The sequence below is a fragment of the Carya illinoinensis genome, chromosome 8, assembly GCF_018687715.1.
Source record: "Carya illinoinensis cultivar Pawnee chromosome 8, C.illinoinensisPawnee_v1, whole genome shotgun sequence".
NCBI classification, from domain to species: domain Eukaryota; kingdom Viridiplantae; phylum Streptophyta; class Magnoliopsida; order Fagales; family Juglandaceae; genus Carya; species Carya illinoinensis.
Window position 1 is genome coordinate 1404473 of NC_056759.1, and position 22493 is coordinate 1426965.

General features: G+C 38.1%; 5 protein-coding genes and 1 pseudogene across 9 annotated transcripts; 4 read left to right on the forward strand and 2 right to left on the reverse strand.

The window, feature by feature from the left end:
• Positions 1 to 4040: 4040 nt before the first annotated feature.
• Positions 4041 to 5883, forward strand: LOC122318663 (annotated as a pseudogene).
• A 538-nt stretch (positions 5884 to 6421) lies between these two features.
• Positions 6422 to 9276, reverse strand: LOC122319219 (3-ketoacyl-CoA synthase 11-like). 2 transcript variants are annotated; one of them, XM_043137176.1, is made up of 3 exons: positions 9039 to 9276; positions 8876 to 8913; positions 6422 to 8749 (listed from the first exon to the last, which is right to left on the reverse strand). In XM_043137176.1, exon 3 carries the CDS (start codon positions 8376 to 8378, stop codon positions 6834 to 6836), a length of 1545 nt encoding a protein of 514 aa, XP_042993110.1. In that variant the 5' UTR covers positions 8379 to 8749; positions 8876 to 8913; positions 9039 to 9276; the 3' UTR covers positions 6422 to 6833. The 2 variants fall into 2 exon arrangements, with proteins under 2 accessions (XP_042993110.1, XP_042993111.1); XM_043137177.1 differs by lacking the exon at positions 8876 to 8913.
• A 134-nt stretch (positions 9277 to 9410) lies between these two features.
• On the forward strand, positions 9411 to 11438 carry LOC122319222. Of its 4 annotated transcripts, none has more exons than XM_043137181.1 (7): positions 9411 to 9642; positions 9876 to 9918; positions 10004 to 10096; positions 10218 to 10280; positions 10370 to 10465; positions 10710 to 10814; positions 11175 to 11438. In XM_043137181.1, exons 1-7 carry the CDS (start codon positions 9500 to 9502, stop codon positions 11325 to 11327), a joined length of 696 nt encoding a protein of 231 aa, XP_042993115.1. In that variant the 5' UTR covers positions 9411 to 9499; the 3' UTR covers positions 11328 to 11438. The 4 variants fall into 4 exon arrangements, with proteins under 4 accessions (XP_042993115.1, XP_042993116.1, XP_042993118.1 ...); XM_043137182.1 differs by having other exon boundaries at positions 9412 to 9642; positions 10710 to 10787; XM_043137184.1 differs by having other exon boundaries at positions 9412 to 9642; positions 10710 to 10787; positions 11249 to 11438.
• Positions 11439 to 13002: 1564 nt separating this feature from the next.
• LOC122319223 (V-type proton ATPase subunit c''2) lies at positions 13003 to 15493 on the forward strand. Its single transcript, XM_043137185.1, has 4 exons — positions 13003 to 13328; positions 13444 to 13521; positions 14834 to 15004; positions 15111 to 15493. Exons 1-4 carry the CDS (start codon positions 13198 to 13200, stop codon positions 15280 to 15282), a joined length of 552 nt encoding a protein of 183 aa, XP_042993119.1. The 5' UTR covers positions 13003 to 13197; the 3' UTR covers positions 15283 to 15493.
• A 209-nt stretch (positions 15494 to 15702) lies between these two features.
• Positions 15703 to 18109, forward strand: LOC122319220 (protein ECERIFERUM 26-like). The gene is made up of 2 exons (XM_043137178.1): positions 15703 to 16197; positions 16876 to 18109. Exons 1-2 carry the CDS (start codon positions 15772 to 15774, stop codon positions 17803 to 17805), a joined length of 1356 nt encoding a protein of 451 aa, XP_042993112.1. The 5' UTR covers positions 15703 to 15771; the 3' UTR covers positions 17806 to 18109.
• Positions 18110 to 18192: 83 nt separating this feature from the next.
• LOC122319221 (probable protein phosphatase 2C 22) lies at positions 18193 to 21914 on the reverse strand. Its single transcript, XM_043137180.1, has 4 exons — positions 21207 to 21914; positions 20675 to 20881; positions 19268 to 19479; positions 18193 to 18918 (listed from the first exon to the last, which is right to left on the reverse strand). Exons 1-4 carry the CDS (start codon positions 21366 to 21368, stop codon positions 18354 to 18356), a joined length of 1146 nt encoding a protein of 381 aa, XP_042993114.1. The 5' UTR covers positions 21369 to 21914; the 3' UTR covers positions 18193 to 18353.
• Positions 21915 to 22493: the final 579 nt, after the last annotated feature.

Here is a 22493-nt window from a genome sequence, read left to right on the forward strand (position 1 = left end):
AAGCCATGTGGGTCGTAGAGGACGAACCCGTTGCAGGGGAAGATCTGGACGCAAAACCCGTTGCAGGGGAAGATCTGGACGCAAGGTGGAGCAGCGACATAGGGCAACAGCAACGGTGAAGACGACGGCGACGACGAACGGCGACGGATGACGGCGACGGAAGACGGCGACGACGAACGGCGACGGACGACGGAGTGGTCACACCGGTGGCTAGGGTTTGTGAAATGAGGGGAAGAGGTCTCTGCCTTGGTTCTTGCCGATATCGGTTTCGACTGATAATACTTAAGCTCGACCCGCTAGTGACGTGGATCTGAATAACCCGACTTTTGTCGGGTGGGCTCAAGCCGGTTCATGCGGACGGATCGGCCCAATGCATTTCATGCACAGGCCTAGCGTCAGGTATGTAGCCATACTTTGGCCTTTAATTTATTAAAGAAATTTCTACACAATTTAAAGTTTTTCTTTAAAATAAATTATTATATTGTTAGTAAGTAAAAGAGTACTGTTGTCAAATTATCTCACTCACTCTTCTTTTATGTTATTATTATATGAAAAAGAAGTTATATAAAAAGTTTATTGGTCAATTAGCAGTTCTATGACATCCCTTCTACCTACTAGGACTGTTCATACGGGCCGGATTTAGTCCGGCCCGGCCCAGAACCCATATAACCGGAGTTCTGGTTATGTGTTTCGGCGCGGATAAAAATCGGGACCGAAACCCGCATTGGACAAACTGGATTTATCCGATCCTGACCCGGGTTTCAAACCCGGGTTCCGTATTAGTAACCCGGTGTAATCGGGTTTGTATAAATTGGAAAGAAAAAAAAAACTAACCCGTCTTCCCCGAGTCCTGACCCCCCCTCTCTCTCGTTCATCTGATTCTAAAAACCCTACTGCCTCTCTCTCTCTCTCTCTCTCTCTCTCTCTCTCTCTCTCTCTCTCTCTCTCTCTCTCTCTCTCTCTCTCTCTCTCTCTCTCTCTCTCTCTCTCTCTCATTGCGCGAAGTGTTCTATCTCTCTCTATCTCACACCGAAACCCAAGTCCCTCGGTTCCTCTGTCGTTTGATTGTTTTCGAGTTTGTAGGTTTCGTCTCAGTTGATGATAGCTTAAGCGCGAGGGTGGTCCTGCGAACTCAGCAAAATCAGCATATTTTGAACACCTCAGCCACCACAAGTGCCGTCGCTAGTGATATAAGAAAGCAAAAGGGAGTTACTGAACCTATGCTTGATTTTATTTTTTAATCTTTTTTTTGTTTACTTCAAGTGTTGTTCAATCTCTACCTCTAAATGGAGCTTTTAAGATTTTCTTTATATTTATGATGAAACTGATGATAGATGCTTACTTTTTTGTGGATTAGATTTGGATTTGTAGAATCTTAGGAAATTTTTTTGTGGGTTAGATCTGGATTTCTAGAATCTTAGGGAATATTTTTGTGGATTTATGTGAAAAGGAGGGCCGTTTGGAGCACCCGATGTTTATCAAACATATATTTGGGCCATCGTCTTCTACTTTTTTGCTCTGTCTTCGTAGATCTATAGTGATGTGCTTTGTCTATAACTACATGTTTTTGGAAATTTGAGTTTGTTGTAGTGATGTTTGTATGCAGAAGAGAAACAAAAAATGAAACTTTTGACAATTTTGAAACAATTTAGACATACAAGCCAACCCCTTCACCAAAAAGGAAAAGATAATGACAATAATGACATATAAGTTGTTGCTCTTTGATTTACAGATTGGCCTAATTATATTTGTATAATCTCAGTACTTAGACATGCTCTTATGCTAATTAATTGCTTACCTATTTCTGTTATATATATATTAATTATATATTGTTCTGTTCGCCTTCTCCCTTAAGATCATTGGTCTAAGCTGTTTAGTTAGACCTTTCGATCTCCTCTTCAAGTTATTAATAGCTAAAAGTACTGTTGCACTTTGCAAAACAGGTTCCTTATATCTCAACAAGTTACCTACAAAACATATTTGTGAGTAGAAATGATGTTTACTTGCCCAGTTGGGAAATAAACACTTAAAGAGTAATTATATACCCCTCTTTCCTTGAATCTTCACGTTTATTCATGAGTGATGAATCCCCAATTTCCTACAACCCAACTCAAGTGAGAGAGAGAGAGAGAGAGAGAGAGAGAGAGAGAGAGAGAGAGAGAGAGAGAGAGTATATACCTATCTCATGAGAGATAGTACTTGTCAAATTGAAACTTGCAGCTGTTTGGAATCCTTAAACACAATTGATATGGTATTTAGCACCCACTAGATTATAATTTTCTTATGTATAGCCTATGGTTGAGCTCCCAATATAGATTATAATTTTCTTCTTGAAACTGCATCATTTAACCATATGGGGTGGAGACTGAGATTTGTGTTCACTCTTTCTAAATCTGATACTATATACTGGTGCATAGATTTGTGCTCACTCTTTCTAAAACTTGAATGATGCCTCAAGTAACATCTATATTTTGATTTTCATCTTCATTTTTTGTTTGTTTTGGGTAATATGACTTCATAGTCCAAGACTCCAAGTTTATTTTAATGCCCAATTACTATTTGGTTATAAAGGTGCAGTTTATTTTAATCTATTTTTTGCTTCTTATGATTGCATCTTTTATAGGAAACTATGATATAGCAGTCCAAGAACATTGTTGAATACATCTTGTAGATAAGCTTGGACTAACAATGGCTGGAAGAATGTATTGATTGTATGAAGCAGATATATTTTGTAATATGTATTGGTGACTCAATGTAATCCATTTTTTATATGTAATTTCATATATTGTAATTGTGTTTTGTAATGTAATGTATAAATATCAAATAATATAATATGTAGTGATTGCATTTTTTTTTTTGCATGCATTTACATGATTTATAATAAATTTATTTTTTTCAGATGCATTTAGTTAAAAGTAATAATTAGTTTTATATATAAAGGAATATGCTTTTCAACCATTTTTTCTTGAAAAATTTGTAATAATAGGATTTAAGATAAAAATAAGATGCTTTTAAAAGAAATTTAATAATTTAGGTAAATATAGGTTTTTGTAAAAAAAAAAAAAAAAAGGGTTCTATCTGTAAACCGAAATCCGGGTTTTTCAAAACTCGGATACATACAGGTTTCAGACCAGGTCTGACTCGGATTAACCTGGTCCGGGTTTCGGCCCGGATTTGAGACCCAGGTTCCAGTCTGAATGTACCCGGATTCCTGAGTTGGAATCTGGATGAACAGTCATAGTAAACTCATTTAAAGATCCCAAAAAAACCTTAATGGTCGAATCGTACGTGATACCAATGATTTGATTATTCAAATAAAAATAAATTTTGATTTTTATGAAGTCAAAGCTACTCTAATGTGGCCGATTGTTTAGGTAGAAGACAGTTGACAAATAGGTTGGGTTGATGCATGACCTAACGAGACATTACAAATTAGGTAAAAGAAGATAAAATTGATGGAGCTAACCATAAATGTACTTTTTTTATTATTATTTATCAATGATTATTCTTCCAAAGAGAAAGAAGAATAATGATATAATATTAAGGTATGAAAACTCTCTAAAATTATTAAAAACATTTATGTAAATTATATATTTAATTACTTTTTTTTTTTAAAAAGTACGTGAAATTGATGTAAGGCTGCAAATATCAGTTATAAAAGAAAATTTTAGATTTTATTGGGCAAGAGTCAAAACCTTTCCAAAGCTGTTGGGCCTACATTTTTTATGGGCTGGGAAATGGTCAGTGTTTAAAGCTCGGACCAATTTAAACTTTGGGCCTGCTTTCTTATTCTCTTAGACATTGGAAAGAATTTTAATCTGTTATTATTATGGCACTTTACATTTTAATTAATAAATAAATAAAATTAGTTAAAATATATCATAAAAATAAAAATAAAAATAAGTATTTTATTTAGAAGTCTGTGATCATAATACTAACCTAACAATAATTAATTTATATAATAAATTTAAATATTTAATTTTTTATAAAATCCAATAACTTTTCAAATATAGGAACAACATTTTCCTAATTATGATTTTATGGGAGTAAGTTTGGACATAATGAAATTTATATTTTTTTAATTAAAATATACGTATTTTGTTATTAAATGGTAAGATTTAATTGATAAAATTCAAATTTTCAATATTTTATTATTTTTCATTTAAATACACTAAAGTGAAAACAATTGTTAACAAAGGAAATTACGTAATTGTGCTCAGTTAGCATATCGGTTATCCCGCCTCCTTACCATTTTTGTGTTTTAATTTTTTAAGTTTTTGCTATTTTATCTCGACGCTATCAAAACAACATCCAAGATTTTTCTATAAATACTTCCGAACGTTCTCGTTCCACCCTCTGCGAAATCTCTCTCTGTCTCTCCGTGTTGGCGAGCCAGTCTTCGAATCGAGAGCGGACAAAATATCAGGGAAAGGCGCGAAGGGATTAATAATGGGCAAAACCCCTGCCCAAAACAAGGATAAGAAGAAGTCCACCACTCGCTCCTCCCGAGCTGGTCTTCAGGTCCCAACTCTTTCTCTCTGTCTCCGTCTCCGTCTCTCTAATCTTTGTGTTCAGTTCTTGTTTCTAATTGGTTTTGGGTTACTGCATTTTTTACTCTCATGGTTGTGTTTCTGTTCCCAAGATTGGAGTTTTTTTAACCTTAATATACATGCTCTGTACATATGAAGTGTTTGGCAGTTCATTTTCTATTATTATTTTATTGTTATTTAATGGGTTTTAATCTGGTTCTCGATTTCAACTTTCTGGGTCAAATTTATCTTCATGTTTTGGAAGATAATTTTAAAATAATATTCATTTGGCCGTCGAGGTGTTCATGATTTAATAAGTTCCTAGTTGCTCACATGGTTAGTGAATATGCGCTTGATCTTTCATAATTGTCCGCCTCAAAATGATTCTACTGAATCATGAACCTTCCTAGTTATCCAATCTCCATCTTCGACTCAAAACATCATTCCTTCTAATTAGCAGTGAATTTTAGATGTCAGCATATAAACATTACAAGAATTTGGAGGTAGCAGGGGATTATGGCCTAGACTAGGAGTAGGTAAATGGGTTTCTTCAAAAGCACAATCTTAAGGAACTGCAGCAGTGTGTCTGTCTAGTGTTGTGTATATGGAGGGAAGGAATGAAAGGAACTTCTTAAGGATCGGGAGCATATGATAGAATGCTCAAAACCTTTCTACATCAGTTAGTGAACAAGTATCTATCCACCTCCATCCTTCTGTATTCACCGAAAAGAAAAATGTACTTGTAGTTCAGCATAGGCTCAACCTTTTACATCTGAACTTGCAGTTCCCTGTTGGTCGAATCCACCGTCTCCTTAAGTCAAGGGTCGCAGCCCATGGAAGGGTTGGTGCAACAGCTGCCGTATACTCTGCCGCAATCTTGGAATGACTGACTGCAGAAGTCTTGGAGCTGGCAGGTAATGCAAGCAAAGAACTGAAGGTTAAGCGCATAACACTGAGGCATCTGCAGCTTGCAATTCGTGGGGACGAAGAACTTGATACTCTCATCAAAGGAACAATAGCCGGTGGTGGCGTTATTCCTCACATTCACAAATCGCTCATCAACAAATCCTCGAAGGATTGAAAGCATAACGTGGTCATATATGGTCAACTAACTTGGGTAGAATGAGATTAGTTTGTACATTTTGTGACATCTTGTTGGTGGATATCGGTCCCTTTGTAGAGTTTGGAGTTTTCAGCCACTTCTGCAGGTAATCAAAGGACAATTTTCATGGTTGAGTTTTGGTACTGCAGTAGAATGAATGTATATATATATATATATATAACATCGGTTCCTCCATTTCCGTGTGTAGGTGTATATAACAGAGGTTTTTATTTATTTAGTTTTCATAGTTCTCCTTAAGAGGTTTAATGGATCTAAATTCGATTCAGTTGTCAAAATTGTGGACTGTTTTTCCTTTTGGCGGAGAGGGGGATCAGTCACTGTTCAATGATCGGAAACTATTCCCCTACGAACTTGTAAAGATTTTCTTTCATTTTCCTCTCTTTGCTTAAGCAGATGGTGGAACAGGTGAGCATATATGAAAAAGCTTATTTTGTTCGAGGAATTCTCTTACGGATCGCCGAAGTTAAAAAGGGTAAAACCCTTGAGTTGTGGCTTTCAATCGTAGAAGATTACGTGAAGGAATGCATCCTTGTTTGATGTTATTTGCTCCTACACGTCTCATCTCGTCTCGACAGTATCTTCAGTCCCTAGAAAAATTGGAGTCCAAAACCTAAATTATGTACATTCTATCACGGCAAGAACGGGCTAAAAGTCAATGTCTCATATTTGAGAGATCTCTTCATGTACGGACAACTGAGGATCATGTGAATAATTTCTCAATTGCCAGTAGTCATTTGTCAATATCGCTGAAAAAAATGATATCCAGACAGACCGAGAAGAATAATTAGAGCTACATTCCGTTCATATAATCGATCTTAATGCCATCACACTTGTGAGTTAATGTAAAACAAACAATCTTGCTCCTAGCCTGGTCCTATCTCAAAACAAATACCTGATAAGTAGACAGTCAGAAATCATAACTCCAATTTCTGAGTTGAACTAAATGGACCTCGATCTGGGATCACAGCAAATCAGACACTAGCATTCTCCATTTCCTATCAAACAGTAACAGTTACCACCAACCAAATAGAACTAAACCTAGAGAAAGCATTAGAAAGGAAACTACACCATTCATGCCACCTTTTCACCCAAATAGAGAGAGAGAGAGAGAGAGAGAGAGAGAGAGAGAGAGAGAGAGGTTTTAGCACTCTATTAGCAAAGGGGCTAATAACCACTTCATATCAAATGGATGAGACCTTAGGAACATTCACTGGAAACTGGTGGATCTCGTCTATCCATGGGTTCTTCTCCTTTCCTGGATTTATAGTCCGTAGAGCATTCCAAACTGCACTGTTACATTTGAACCCAGACCCAAATGCGATCTGCCATATTCTGTCTCCCTTCTTCACCCTCCCCTTGGATTCTGTATAAGCCAATTCATACCAAAGAGAGCTGCTGGAGGTGTTGCCAAAACGGTGGAGTGTCATTCTTGAAGGTTCCATATGCCAATCTGAAAGCTGCAAATTCTTCTCCAATTCATCCAGCACAGCTCTTCCTCCAGCGTGAATGCAGAAATGCTCAAAAGCCAGTTTAAAGTCTGGAATATAAGGCTTCAACTTCATCTTGAAAAGTTTTCTCCCAAATAATGTGGCAAAGAAGAGCAGTTGTTCAGACATTGGCAACACAAGAGGACCCAAAGTAGTTATGTTAGTCTTCAAAGCATCCCCAGCAACTGCCATTAGATCCTTAGACAAAGAAACTCCAATCTTCCCAATGGAATCCTCTTGTTGAGTAACACAAGAGAAGCACTTATCATCAGCACCTTTGTGGGTTCTAACGGTATGAACCAATCGATACTTGGATTGGCGCCAGTCAGACCTCTTGTTCGAAAGCAAAATTGCAGCTCCTCCCATTCTAAACAAACAATTTGAAACAAGCATCGATCTATCATTTCCAAAATACCAATTCAAAGTGATGTTCTCCATGCTAATCACCAAGGCAAGTGAATTGGGATGAACTTGAAGAAGATCTTTAGCAAGATCAATGGATATCAAACCAGCACTGCAACCCATCCCACCAAGATTATAACTAACAATATTCCCTCGAAGTTTGTAATGGTTAATAACCATTGCAGATAGTGATGGTGTTGGGTTAAACAAGCTACAATTCACAATTAAAATCCCAACATCTTTTGGTTTCAAACATGTCTTGTCGAAAAGCTGATCAAGAGCACCAAACATCACTGCCTCAGCTTCTTTCCTCGCCTCTGCCATTGACGGATTTGGAGGAACCCTCAGAACTGCTTCTGGAAGATATGTTGACTCCCCAAGACCCGACCTTTCCAGAATTTTCCTTTGGAACTCAAGGTTTTCCTCGGCGAACGTCCCCGTCGAACAGGACCGATCCATAAATATCTGCCTCGTGCATTTCCGAGCATCCTCAGGCTTATAGCATGAGAATTCAACGAGGTAAACAGGGCGGGGACGAGTAAGGAAATAAAGGGTCAGTAAGAAGACCAGGAGAGTTGAGCATAGAATCACGGATATGAGATTGTATTGGAGATGGTCCCAAAGCTCATAGAGACTTTTGAGTGAAAAAGTAGAGAGCTGTGCTGCGACTACAAGGAGGAGAGGCGATAGAAAAAGGTACATTCCATGGGTTATGAGGTAGCGGTAGCCAAGTTTCACATATTTCAGCTTCACGGATTGTTTGAAATCTGGAAGCTTTCGCGAATATGTGGACGGTCGAATCAATGGCTCGTTTGCATTTGGATTGAATTCTGACATTTTCGATAGGAATTTGAATATAGACTTAATGGAAAAGGAATAGGTCAGAGTCTGACAAAACTAAGGAATTTTCCGGATATCCAAATAGAATAATGGATGAAAAGAGCATGAACCTCTTTTCCTTTGGAGCAAAAAGACTATGAATTTGAGCTCATAGAAAGCGCATTGCACGGGAAATCAGAATGCATGACCCGGTAATTAGTAAAATAACATTTAGGTTCGTGGGTTGGATTAAATTTACTCAGAATTCGGATAAAAAAATTATATGTATTTGGAATTGGATTTTTTCCGGATAAGAAGAGGGTATCTCGGTAAGGCATTGATGAATCGCAATGAGAGAAGCATAACGCTGCACAAAGAACCTAACATCCCTGCCGAGAAAAAAAAAAAAAGAAAGAAGACCAAAATCCAAAGAAACACAATGATACATCACCTACTAATAAAAAACAATCATCAAAAAGAAAAAAAGTTTTGAATATTCTTACAAAACTCCGCACCTCACATTTTCTAGATGGGATCTATAAATGTTTCTTTTCTGTTAAGTGCAAGAAAAAGAAAGAAAATAAAATTAAAGCAATGCAGGAGAGATTCTTCATGCAATTGCAATGCAAGAAGAGACCCAGTGGAGAATGGGCTGAGACCCAGATGAATAGACCTTACCTTAAAAGGCCTAAATGTAGTATCTGATCAGAGTTCTTCCTGTTCGTGGCTGAGAAGTCAATCGGGTAGAGAGAGAGAGAGAGAGAGAGGGGGGGGGGGGGGGGGGTGCAGAGCGGAGAGCTTCAGCATTTATACATGCTCCGGTTGTACTGTACAAATCCGTCGTTAGTCGTCTCAAGTGAACTTGGTGCAGTTTAGTCCGGTTGTACCGTACAAATGCGCCGTTTGCCCCAGGCCGCTTGGAACAAGCATTTTTCTTTCCGTTTGCATTCACGAAAACGTCACTTCTGGTTGTGCCACGTGTATTTATAAAATATGTTCGTCAAAAATTAACGGCCCAGATTTAAACATCGTAGACAGCTAGCAAGAGCCATCATCATTTCCAATTGCTACTATTCTCCATTCGTCGCAACTTTACACGGGGAGGGTGTAGACTGTAGAGATAGAGAGAAATCAAAACGATGTCGCTCTGTTCATCTTTCTCGTCTCCCCGTTCTCTCTCTTTCTTCTCCAAAACCAGACCCTTTAAAGATGATCCCAAACCCCTTGCAACCTCTCGCTTCAGAGCTTGTGCCGACGTTCCCGATTTTCTCTCTGCCGATTGGTACGTATGTTGTTAATTATTCAATTCTTTCCGCATAAATACGTACATGTCTGCTTGTTGGATTTTGGGGTTTTTAGTTGTTTCTCAAGTTGGACTGATTAGGTTATCTTTGTAGTCTGATTTTTTTTATACGTATCTTTGAAGTCTTATTAACAACAATCCTACAATCCCATTAACTTGTTTTGGTTGGCTATGTCATTTGTAGTAAGTAATTGTTGCCTTTTGCTTTGCAGGCTTGAATCTCGTAAGAAGAGACCTTTTGGCCCAAGATTAAATGTAATTCTCCTGTTGTTTCTGTTTCCTTCTTTATGTTACTGTTGTTTCTCTCTAACTTTTCAATCTGTGGTAACACTTGCTATAGTTTGGTGCAGAAGAAGCTGTCCAGTACCAGCTTGACGCACTCAAATACAACGACCAGCCCCGTCAAGATTATGGCATCGAGGTTATGTACAGGGTATGTTACTGATTCTGGCACTCTTTATTCTTTTGGTTGTTTAGCATCACTTGGGAACAGTTTAGCAATGTAAATAACGTGGATTATGTGAAATCGTGTGATAATCGTTTTGCCATGACAGTTTGCTGGATTCGATCCTTTTGAAAGGTCCACCTATTTTGGACCCTTTTTCGATTTGGGACAGGTAATTGATTATAAAATTTGAGAAACTTTCCAATAATGCTAACATGTGTTAATATCTCTTCTTGGTTTGCTGCTTCATTGTCGGTGCAGTTTGAACGGTTTAGGCGGATTTTTCACCATTCAACCTATCGAGTTTTACTTGGTCATAAGGATCGAAAGATTCTTAGCAGTTTGTTTGTGAAGGAGGTATAAATGGCTTATCACTTGCATGGTAAAGAGAAAAATATAAATTGTTCATCTTTCATGTGGTGAAGGAATAAAACATGTTGTATATAAATTACTTGTCATGTAGTTGTAAATTAGGCTGAGCACTTTCTGTTGTAAGTCATGCACCTTTCATCCAAACATAAATTATTTGATTCTTCATGCTGTTCTCGATTGTTTTTCACTTTGCTAATCAGCTGCTATATGTGTATGAGCTGAAAAATAGAACCGATTCAAGCAGAGGGTTTGGATACAAGGAAGTCGCCCGGAGGAAGAAGAAACATTTCAGTTTACCATGGTTCAGGTTTGTTCATGGCACCTTTTGTTTATGGTAATCATCTGTTTCTTTGTGTAATACATGGTTTCAAGTTGGCACTTCTATCATTAAATTGTTTTCCACTTAGATGGTTATGATTGAATCTAGGGGTGGTCAGCAGGTGTTTGTTGAACTCTATAATCATCATATTACTAATTTATGTGTACATGTGGAGGAGTTCTATTGTATTCAGTGACCTTATCTATTCATTTATCTGAAAATATAACCATCAAAGGCATTCCATTAGTTGTATAAATGTTTTGCATTATTATAATGACGGGTTTGGTCCAATATTTTTACTTGATAATATATGCTATGAAATATCAATTTTTGTTGGCATAATAATCTTACCTTGTAATTTATCGAACTATGGAGGCAGAGGGTTGGTGGTTCTTGGGATGGTTATTGGCTGACGGAAAGTCTACTTCACGATGGAGATACTTTTGCAGGTGGATTGGCTTACTGAATATCGAATGCAGCCATGGGGGGACTTCAGTTAGTTACTTCTGCCCTGTTGTTGAAACATAACATTGTTCGACTAAACCTCAGAATCTGTACATATGGAAAAATGTAAAGCGATGTCACTTCAACATTAATTTTTGTAAATAAAGAGTGTAATTAATTATTAGTTCTGATGTATGTCTTAGACTCTTAAGTCTGAAACCACCCCCCCCCCCCCCCCCCCCCCCCCCTCTCTCTCTCTCTCTCTCTCTCTCTCCCCTAAAATTCTAAACCGTGTTTTCGACTGCTGGGATGGGAGTATTTTGATTAGGATTTCTTCAGGTAAGGTGATGCACTAGAGACGGGATGCAATCCTCACTTTTTTGCCTTGCCTTGCTACATTAATACAAACACAGATTTAGAAGAAATTTAGCCTATTGGGAGCCTTTTGGTAAACCATAATTGCTAGAAATTTTCTAGCTGAATTAAAAGACTGTAACCGTGGTTTGCTCTTGGAGCAAAACAGCTTTATTTTGCAGTAGTTCTGGTTCCGGTTTGCTCATTCTTGACATTTATTTTACAATAAGATGGCACATTTATTACACTTCCCGATATGAGCGAGCCTTTAGCAATTCTTTGGTGTCCCATGCTCACCAAAGAAAGATGGGTCGCATGCTCACCTATGCCTAACCCTTGATACGGTGCTAAGACAAACCCAATGTCATGATATAAACACAGACAGATCCACCTTCCTTCTTCTCAAAGCCAGTATGCAATTGAACCAACACAGATATAGCTATAGTATGCTAAGGAAAGGAGCATAAGAGTAACTATAGGATGACCAATCCAAATATCAATGGGGGCCACAAAAACTACAGTTTCAAATTACATAGTGGATGTTGGAACGTACAAAATTACAACAATCATAAGGTGTGGACATACACACAGCTGTGTGTGTGTGTGTGTATTCTTGTAATGTGCTTCACATACGTTGTTTTTCCCCTTTTTTGACAAGTGTTTTGCTTTTACATATGCCATGAACATTTATCTACATAGTAGTATTCCTTTGTGCAGCATATATGGACCCTTTTGTTGGGACTGATCAAGTTGATTCGAGTTATCTTCTTCCTTCACATATATGCACCCATAGAGAATCCATATTGAATCATATTCTACATGCACCACAGTGAATTATAAACTACTATATACTCAAGACATAAGCGGACCAATAGACTAGCAAAAAAAGGAAAAAAACTATGAAGAACCAACATTAGGATGGAAACACGAGGACCCACATATTGCGTTGGCAACCTTCATTCATGTCTCAGGAATTACTTGATGCTATGTAGAAGCAGTAAAAGAAACTTATACAGAATATTTTTAGTCAATGCCCAAAAGAGCAATATTACATTCAGTTGTTGAATTGCAAATACTGCACAATCACTTTGAAAAAAAGTGGAGTACACGATTAAAAAGTTAGTTTTTTTTTTCATGTGGATTCCATATTAATTCATTTTTTTCAAAGTGACTGCACGCCGCTTGCACAACTACGACTACAAATATCATTTCTCTTATATATATACTGTATATCAGGATCGAGTGTTTTACGTTGTTATTATTATATACAGTTTTGTACGTAGTTTTCTTGTATTTATTTTTAAAAATTTGAGGATGATCGTTAAAAAATAATAATTTTTTTTCATAAAGAGTACAGATTTTATCTAATTTTCCTTTAAAAGAAATACACGTTTCCAAAAGCTGAAAACAAACCGGCGGAGGACGGTGAAAAAAACAAAAAAAAACTCGCGGGTGCAAGGAAATAAGTACGTGCGACATCCACGCACGTCCTCCGCCATAACATCTTGTCATATCAGCACGACGAAGGAGTAATTAGGAAAACCAAGTAATCGAAGCGCAACGTCCACCAGATCAGATCAGACCGAGTAGAGGAAGAACCATGTCTGGCTCAGCAGCAATGACGAGAGATGCGGCCACTTGGGCTCACGCCCTCGTTAAGATCTCTCCCTACACTTTCTCCGCTATCGGCATCGCCGTCGCCATTGGCGTCTCTGTCCTTGGCGCTGCCTGGTACTCCTACTCTTTCTAGCTTCCCGAAATCTTTGATTCTCCGTTCTTTCTTTTTTTTCAAAAAAAAATTTCTGATTTATAAAAACCTCTATTTGTGGAGACGTGGGTTTTGCAGGGGTATTTATATCACCGGAAGTAGCTTGATCGGTGCTGCAATCAAAGCTCCTCGTATTACGTCCAAGAATTTAATTAGGTATAATGGCCGCATATATTTCTCTTTTAATTTTGTTCTCCCTAATTTTTGGGAATGATTAGGTTTCTCTTTCAATTTCCTAATTTACCGTGCGAATGTGCGATTGATTTAGAATTATGTCGATGAATATCTCTATAACTGAATGCCAAATACCTATAGTAGACATCTCGGCATTTATAGTTTTGTTAATTCAAGTTCACGATTATTTACAAAGTGGTCTCATCCAAGTGTTAAGCATCTATCATGTTCATCAAAAAGGTATCTACTATATGTTCGTTTCAGCTTTTGGTTTTCGCTAAAATTTGATCTAAAGTTCGTAAGAGTACTTACACTTGCTTGTTATTAAGTTGGATAGTTTTTGTCTGATAATTCCAGTCTACTCGCCTATGATGAATTTAATACCTCTTTTTTTTTTTTGATAAGTAAGAAGAAATATATTAGAATAGGAAAGGGCAAGGCCCAAGTACACAGGGGTATACAAAGAGCCTTGCTACAGGCTAAGAGCTGCGAAGAGCAGCGTAAAGTTCAGTAAAATAAGTGCCATTCAGTACAATAGATGATGCCCATAAGACTAAAGTATGGTAAAAGAAATCCCTAAAGCCTTCCGGAGATCGCTTCTTATTCTCGAAACAGCGACTGTTCCTCTCGGTCTTTTTATTTTGGATAACCCTTTCCCATATTAAGTACTCTATTTCTTTGGGCTTTCACTTAAGTGCTAAGAGCTGAGGTGTAGCAAATAAATTGTCCAAAACCACATTTGTCCCAATTGACGCCTTTATTGAACTCAGGCATCATTGTTGTCGCCCTAAACAGGTGTTTTCGTCCGGTTCGCTTTCCCAATCTTCTCATCTTAATAAGAGACTTAAGTGAGAAATTGAAAATCCTATGGGAAACAGGCTGAAGGATCAAAGATGACATAGAAGACAATTAAGAGGATTTTGGAAAGGTTATGATGAGAATGATGCTATCGCTTTCTTATCCATGGGTGGCTCTTACTGTTTTCCCCGGGTTTAGCATGCATGATAATCTTTAAGCCTAAGAGGTACACTGCCTCGTATCCTTGAAGATTATCTTTATTTATGTATCTAGTTTTAGTAAAGCGTTGTAGCAATCCTTGTAAATAACAAAAAAAGCAAAGAGAGAACATCGGTTCAACATCCATTGTACAATTACAACAAAGTAGCTGGAGCACGAAAATTTCCAACTCTTTATTTCAACTTATAGGAGATTTCTAGAATCTCTCAATATAAGATGGAAAGCAATGGATGAGCTTACTTATGTATTGATGGCTACAATTCCTTTTTATTTTCAGTGTTATCTTTTGTGAAGCTGTTGCTATCTATGGGGTTATCGTGGCAATTATTCTACAAACAAAATTAGAGAGCGTTCCATCATCACAGATTTATGCACCTGAGTCTCTTAGAGCAGGATATGCAATCTTCGCATCTGGGATTATTGTGGGCTTTGCAAACCTCGTCTGCGGGTTAATATCTACCATCTTTTTCCATTGCATCTTCCATTGGAATTCCCATGATTAACATATATTCCACCTTCCCTATTACTTAATTCTGATTCTTCTTTGTAAACAGGGTTTGTGTGGGAATCATTGGGAGCAGTTGCGCATTGTCTGATGCTCAAAACTCCTCTCTTTTTGTGAAGATTCTTGTGATTGAAATCTTTGGTAGTGCACTTGGGTTGTTTGGAGTGATTGTGGGAATTATTATGTCAGCTCAAGCATCATGGCCTGCAAAAACAGTGTAAAATGCTGTTCTCGTTGGAACATGATGGCCTAAGTTAAGCAGTGCAATCTTCTTTATGGCTGTTTCTTGTTTATTTCTCGCAAAGAGGGTTTCAATCTTTACAGGCATGAAAACAGATTGCCTGAATTTTGTGCTACCTTGTATTATTGTATTTGTCATTGTGCTAGTGAAATGAAAAACGCAGCAACGATACACTAATTTACCTGATTGTACATCTTTGCCTCTTTTTGGATTGCGTCTTTCGTTTGGTGTTTTACTTACATCAGAAACCCTCTTGAGGATTAGGAAACGTGAGCGGAAAAAACCTAACAGCTTCAGGGTTCACGACAGCCTCACTTTCCTCAAAACCAACAAAAAGGTTGTTTTTCCGGCACTCATGCAAATAGACCCTTCACCCTCACTTCTCCTAGTATATATAAACTCACTCGCAAAGAAACCAAAAGCATACCACAGTCGAGGCTTTCAATTATCTCCAATATCCTAAAAAATAATGGCCGAGAACGAGATCATGTATGTCTGCAAACGAACAGTTGTCAGCACCAAACCGGTCCAACCGGGAAAGCACCATTCCTTATCAGTCTTGGATCGCCATATGGAGAAAAACCACCTTAGAGTAGTGTGCTACTACAGATGGCCTAGGGGTCAGGAAAAGGCTGGAGAGATCACCAAAAGGCTCAGAGAGTCCCTATCCGAAGTGCTTACGCATTTTCCGATCATGACTGGAAGGTTAATCCAAAATGACAAAGGGCATTGGATGATCAAGTGTAATGATGCCGGAGTGAGGATGGTGGAAGCAAGGGCCAAAGGGAGCGTGGAGGATTGGCTTCGAAGTATTGATAGGGGAAGGGAGATGATGCTTGTGCATTGGGAAGACATGTACTACAAGCCTTACTTTTGGTCTACATTTTATGTTCAGGTAGGTACTTATATGTTCTCATCCTTTAATATCAGGACACTGACAGGCTTATTACCTTATTACTATCCATTCACTACTCAAGTGCATTACAAGTTTTTTTTTTTTTTTTCATTTTCTTTTAAGTATTTTTTTAACATTCTTAATCACTAAGAAAAAATTAAAAAATATATAACTTTACTAATAATCACTTCCTTAATCATTAAGTAAAATAAAAAATTAAAAAAAAATCAAATACAAAAAGAGTAGTAGATGGGTTGTAGTTGAGTAGTAACTATATCATTTTCCTTAATATCATAGGTTGGATAATTCTTAACCCAAAAGTGATGGTGTGTAAGATAAAACTCAATCACGTCATGTTAGTAATTTAATTTTTTTAACAAAAATTTTATGTGCAGTTATTTTTATATAATTTTTACGTACTCTACTGATATGATTGACTGTGTATTAAGAAAGAATTGACTAATTACCATTATTTCAAGGCCTAAACCCCTCATGTTCAAAGACGAGTCACAAGATTGATATATTTTCAAAATTTGCATTAAAACTTATCTATTGGCACCCCAAACGTACCATTAATATGAAAACTTGCGACATCAGTTAACATAAAGAATATTGGTGTTTTTATTTTTTTTATTTATAATTGTAATCTTACAATTAAATATCATTTTTCAACTTCAGGTTACAGAATTTGACGAAGGTGGACTAGCTATCGGTCTGAGCTGCATTCATCTCCTGGCGGATCCCACCTGTGCTACCATGTTCATCAAGGCTTGGGCTGACACAACTTTGCCACGAAAAATGCTTGCTCCTCCTTTCTTCGACCCACTGCCTCCTCGAAGACCTAGTAACAGAATACCCAACCACAAGCCTTACACTGCCTTGATTGACCACTACAACTTCTCCCTTCACAATTCCAATCCATCCACTGACGGAAAACACACAACCATAACCCTAGCATTTTCCGACCATATGGTCCAAGCCTGCATGGATATGACCCAGTCCACTGCTGCACCCAACAAGCCCAGTCCATCCCCCTTTGAGGCCCTAGCTGGGCTTTTCTGGGTCTGTATCAGCAAGGTGAAAAGTTTGAGAAATGGGCTACTAAACATGTCCATTTGTTTGGACGCAAGGAAAGTTCTGGGCTTACACAAAGCGTTTTTTGGGAACTGCATGATCTATAATAAGGTCCATTCGGATGGTTTGGAAGAACACGAACTGTCACAAGCTGTTAGAGCTGTAGGAGAAGCGGTGGCAAAAATGGACAGTGAGGGGATAATGGATTTAATCGAGTGGCTTGAACAAAATGAAAGCCCAACACCTCCATTGATGAATAGCTGTGATCTGATTTGTGCTAATTTAGAGGTTGTGCACATACATTCCACCGAATTTATTGAAAAGCTTCGACCAATTCAGGTTTCTTATTATGTTGAGCCAGTGTTTGGAATGGGACAGGTTTTGATTTTTCCGGCTCCGCCAGGTGAGGGTTCATTGGGCAGGGTGGCTATGGTTACACTTCCTGAGGATGAGGTGATCAAACTGTGTGAAGACGAACTGCTTTTGCAATTCTCTCCTACAATTCTGATGGGAGTGAATAAAACTCATGCTTGATAATGGTTTTGGATTTAGTGCCAACAATTTCTTTCTGCAGGTGGCTATTGATGAAATACCATTTTATAATAATGAAACAAAATATATCTATAGTATGCTGTAGGAAAAGGACATGCCCGAGCCTGCAATTTATTTGTGAATGGATCTAGTACTAATCCCGTGTCGTTCGTCCATGGCAACCACACGACCTAGGCAAGTACCGTCGTCAATGTTGCACCTGTTGTTTCTTTATGATACATGCATGTTGTAGACACTCATGTTGAGCAGTGAAAGCTATGAAAGTCCATCGAAAACATCATGGGCATGTGATTGGTGTCTTGTTTTATAGCGCAAATAGTAGGGAGAGAGAGAGAGAGAGAGAGAGAGAGAGAGAGAGGCAAAAAAACATGGAAGATAAATCAACTTCAATGAAAACAACAAATCATGTTAATTGACTTGCTGCCGCATATGTTACAGTTAGAACTCAAAATTCTCTCTCAATCTAAAATTAAAACAGAAATTTTTAAATTGAAAAGATTAAAAACAAATAAAAAGGGCGTTCGTCACCATTAATTTGCTAAGCTATCTAAGAAGCTTTGCAACTCCCTCAAACCTTCAGCAGAAAAGCTCCTGTGCACTCTAGGGCGTGGGGCAACCAAGTTAGGGGGAGGCTGGCTTTGAAAGCAGACCACGACAACAGCTAAATTATCCACACTTTTCCTCTTCAAAGCCTCATCCACCATATCCTTACTACACAAGGCCGGGTCATTGTGCTCTTGAAGTCTGCGCCGAGCAAAATCAACAGCATTTTGGCTCATAAATACATCCCATATCCCATCACAGCCTATAATGAGGAATTCGTCCTCCTTCGTCAGTTTTGTAGACATAAACTCAGGCTCTGCACTGAGTGGACCACCATCCTGACCTTTCATTCCTTCCATGTGCCAGTCTCCCAAAGCACGAGCAACATTCAGTTGTCCGTTAAGGTAACCATCATAAACATAACCTCCAGATGCCTCAATCCGCTTCCTCTCTTTGATACAGATTGGTTTGTGATCCCTTGACATTTCAATCGCTTTGCCACGGCGGCAGAGCACAGCTCGACAATCTCCAGCATTTGCCACCACCAATAACCTGCCATCAGAAACTACCATCAAATTTATGCTACAATGTAAGAGTAACTTATATCTCAGAATAACTCTAAAAACAAACTGGGGACTTCGGGGAGTACAAGATGTAGTGTATTATACACCAATGAACGAATAAATTAAAAGATAACATCAATTCATATCAAAAGGGCAAAACAACCTGCCATCAGAAACTACCATCAAATTTATGCTACAATGTAAGAGTAACTTATATGTTGGAGTAATTACTTATAAAAAGGGGCAAAACACCTGAAAAAATAAATTAAAAAATAAAACACATATATATCCAATGGACAAAATGTGTATGTACATTTGGTGGGTAGCAAGCCCCTAACCTTCCAACCACAAGTGCTGTTAAAGCAGTAGTGCCAGATGCAAGGGCTGCATCCAAAGAGCAAGCATCCGCAAAGGCAGTGTCAGTTTGCAAAAATGCTGACGCAACAACCTTCTCAATATCCCTTGGAAAGTTTTCATCCTCAACAATGAACTTTGGCAAATGATAGCAGGCAAAGTCAGCAGCATGCTTTCCTCCATGCCCATCAAACACCTGAGCAGCAAATAATATACTGTATTTGAATAGCAATATTATATTTTTTTTATAAGTAACAATATTATATATATCAATAGGAGTAACCAAGTACACTAAATGTATACAAGCAAACACCTAGCCCATACTAGCTAGCCCCAAATGACCCAAAAAGCCCATGAAAATTAAAAATCTATCCAAAATACCGACCCCAACCCCAAAATACACACCTCCTCAACCCCAACCCCAACCCCCCGTAAGACTAATACTCCATCCGAAACTCCCTCTACGAGGACGTCTTCATAATGCCCTCCCTTTCATCTTCCCTCAACTAGAGCTACCTCCCTTAGCATCGTAGTTGATTGCCCAAGAAAGACGTTTTAACTCCCTGCTTTTCTTAAAACTTGATTTGGTTTCAAACTTTCAAGCAAGTGGCCCGCCTCTATCGTAGTGAGTAATGCTTTAAATTGGTCTTCACATCCTCCATATGAAAGCTCCACAATATGCTGAATCTCATTAACCTTATGCAAAACCCAATTTGATGGTGAATTCGCTATGTTGCTCGTCGAAGGAAGAGAAACCAGGGGAACAACATTATCCCCATACACAGTTCCCAACTGCTCTCCCGACCTTAGACATTCGTCCTCACAAGGCAGCAATATTATATTAGCAAGCAAAATCAAGACAGACAAATGACTATTCCGATCTTTAAACAATTTTGTGAAAGCTCTGTATAAATTAGTTTTTCATACAACTAGTGCCATAAACCATCACCAGCACCACAATGTTCACCGCACAACCACACCAATTCTCCATGACCCACCATTTGGAGTAGAGGATAATACAAATTCTCAGAGAGAAGGGAAAACGTGAAAGATGGAGACCAACACAAATTGAAATGGATAGAAAAATTGGCAATAGCATTTTCAGTTCAAGAAATGGATTTTACAAATATTAGCATGTGCATGAACACCTGACTTATATACATACCTCCATCACTGCAAATGATCCAGAGGCAAAATAAAAAATACGGATATAATTCAATTACTTTCTTTTTTTGTGATGGATAATTCGATTATCTAAACTTTAGAAATAAGGCATAATAAAATCACCCCGGAAGGACCTACACATTAAATTGAAAAGTATATCAGCCACACAGGTATGGAATGCAGTACGCGTTGATCAGTCCTTGACAACAAAAAGAGAAGAGAATTACCCCATAGAAGGCACTGGGACCATCAGTGAGATTCCAAAGTCCATTATCCCTCGTAAAGTCGTCAACACAAACATATACATCTTCCATGTTTGAACGAAACCCAACGTCGGCCCACGCTCCAGAGCGCACAATTGGAATGAACTCAGACTCACGATTCTCTACGCCAAGCCCCGGTTCAACAGAGACGTCCGCGGGCTTTGTCTTCATCTGAAAGAAAAAATTCCAATCATCGATTCATCACCGTAAGGTGAAGGGAATACAGTGCTACACTTCAAACCCAAAAAGAAGGGGAAAAAGGCATTATCGAACCCTTTTCGAGCTAGAGACCAAAAATAAAGAAGCATAAATCAAAATTCAACGTCTACATCAACTACAGTCTACAACAATTCAAATGCCAGACCTCAGCTTCGGTAAGTTAATTGATGCTAAAATGGTATAGTACTATAAAAATAACATAAAATATGGAAGATTTAAAAACGAAAAAAGGAATCTTGAAAGTTAAACTGAGGGTTGCTATGAGAAGAAAGCTCACGAGAGACGGGTGGCGAATGAGTGATTTGTCGCACGGTACTGCAACGCGCTCGTTACTAAAGCAAGGCCGATACGCCACGGAGGGAGGGTTCGGAGGCCGACCCTGACAGTCACTCGCGCTTCCATTCTCTCCGCCGAAACACCCTTTACTTTCTGCCGCCATTGTCAACAAACGAAAACCATCACATCCTCCGACACAGAACCCAATTAGCCAATGGGGGTTAGTTAGTTAGTTAGCTCGACTAGAAAAATTGGAACAAAATAAGAGCGTGAAGAAAGTTCGAGTACTTGGGATTTAAACTTTAGGGGTGAAAACGACGAAATTAGGGTTTCTAGGAGAACTCTGAAACTGAATGCCTCGTTGAGAAGAAAAACTTAAACTCCAAAAAGATTCTTTTCTGCTAACAAAAGTATGATAGAAGAAATCGAAGCACTGGGTGAGTCGTCAATGAGCCAACTCAGTGAGATTCGATGGAAATGACTAGACTTTCACAGATAGAAGAAAGAAAATGCGTGGTTTGGGTAGTCAGGATTTGCAAGAACTTGTATAAAAGGGTGGGTAAAGTTAGAGGGGAAAGAGAGAATCAGAGGTGTACGGTACACTACAGACTCCTTGAAACTTGAAAGACGTCTGGGGCGATTCACAGTAGGGAGAGAGGGAGAAGGAGAGGGAGCGTGGGAACACCGGCTGTGCTGAATGTTTTGTTGTTCATTTTGACTTCCAATTTGTAGCATTTAAGCTACCTAACGACGACGTTTTAACGTAGTACGTCCTGTCTTTTGTTTTTTTTTGTCAAATACGGGAAACGTCAGCCTCTCATTTTGGGAATATTTGCACATATTTGCGACAAATGGAGATATGAGATATCTTCCACGGAAACTAAAATCGTGCCTTTTCGGTTACTACTTCCACTTTTTTTTTTTCTTGTTTTTTTGGTCTCTCTCGCAATCAACGACATGCGATATATGATATATTAACCAATATCCCTTCTGTTTTTTATTTTGAGGCCTCTGTATATAGATTGTTATAATTTATGTGTCAAAAAATTTAGTTGTAAGTAAAATTTTATATTAATATGTATATTAATTTAATGTAATTGATTAAAAAGTAAATTTTATTAAAATAATATTAATTTAAATTTTAAATATAAAATAATCAATATTAATAAATAGATTAGTACATAATTTTACTTGTATATAACAAAATTCTTTTTATACGTGACAAAATTGCAAAAAGATGCATAGGAGAGGTCGTTCGTGTATTCGGCTCCATCACCCACAAATAGAA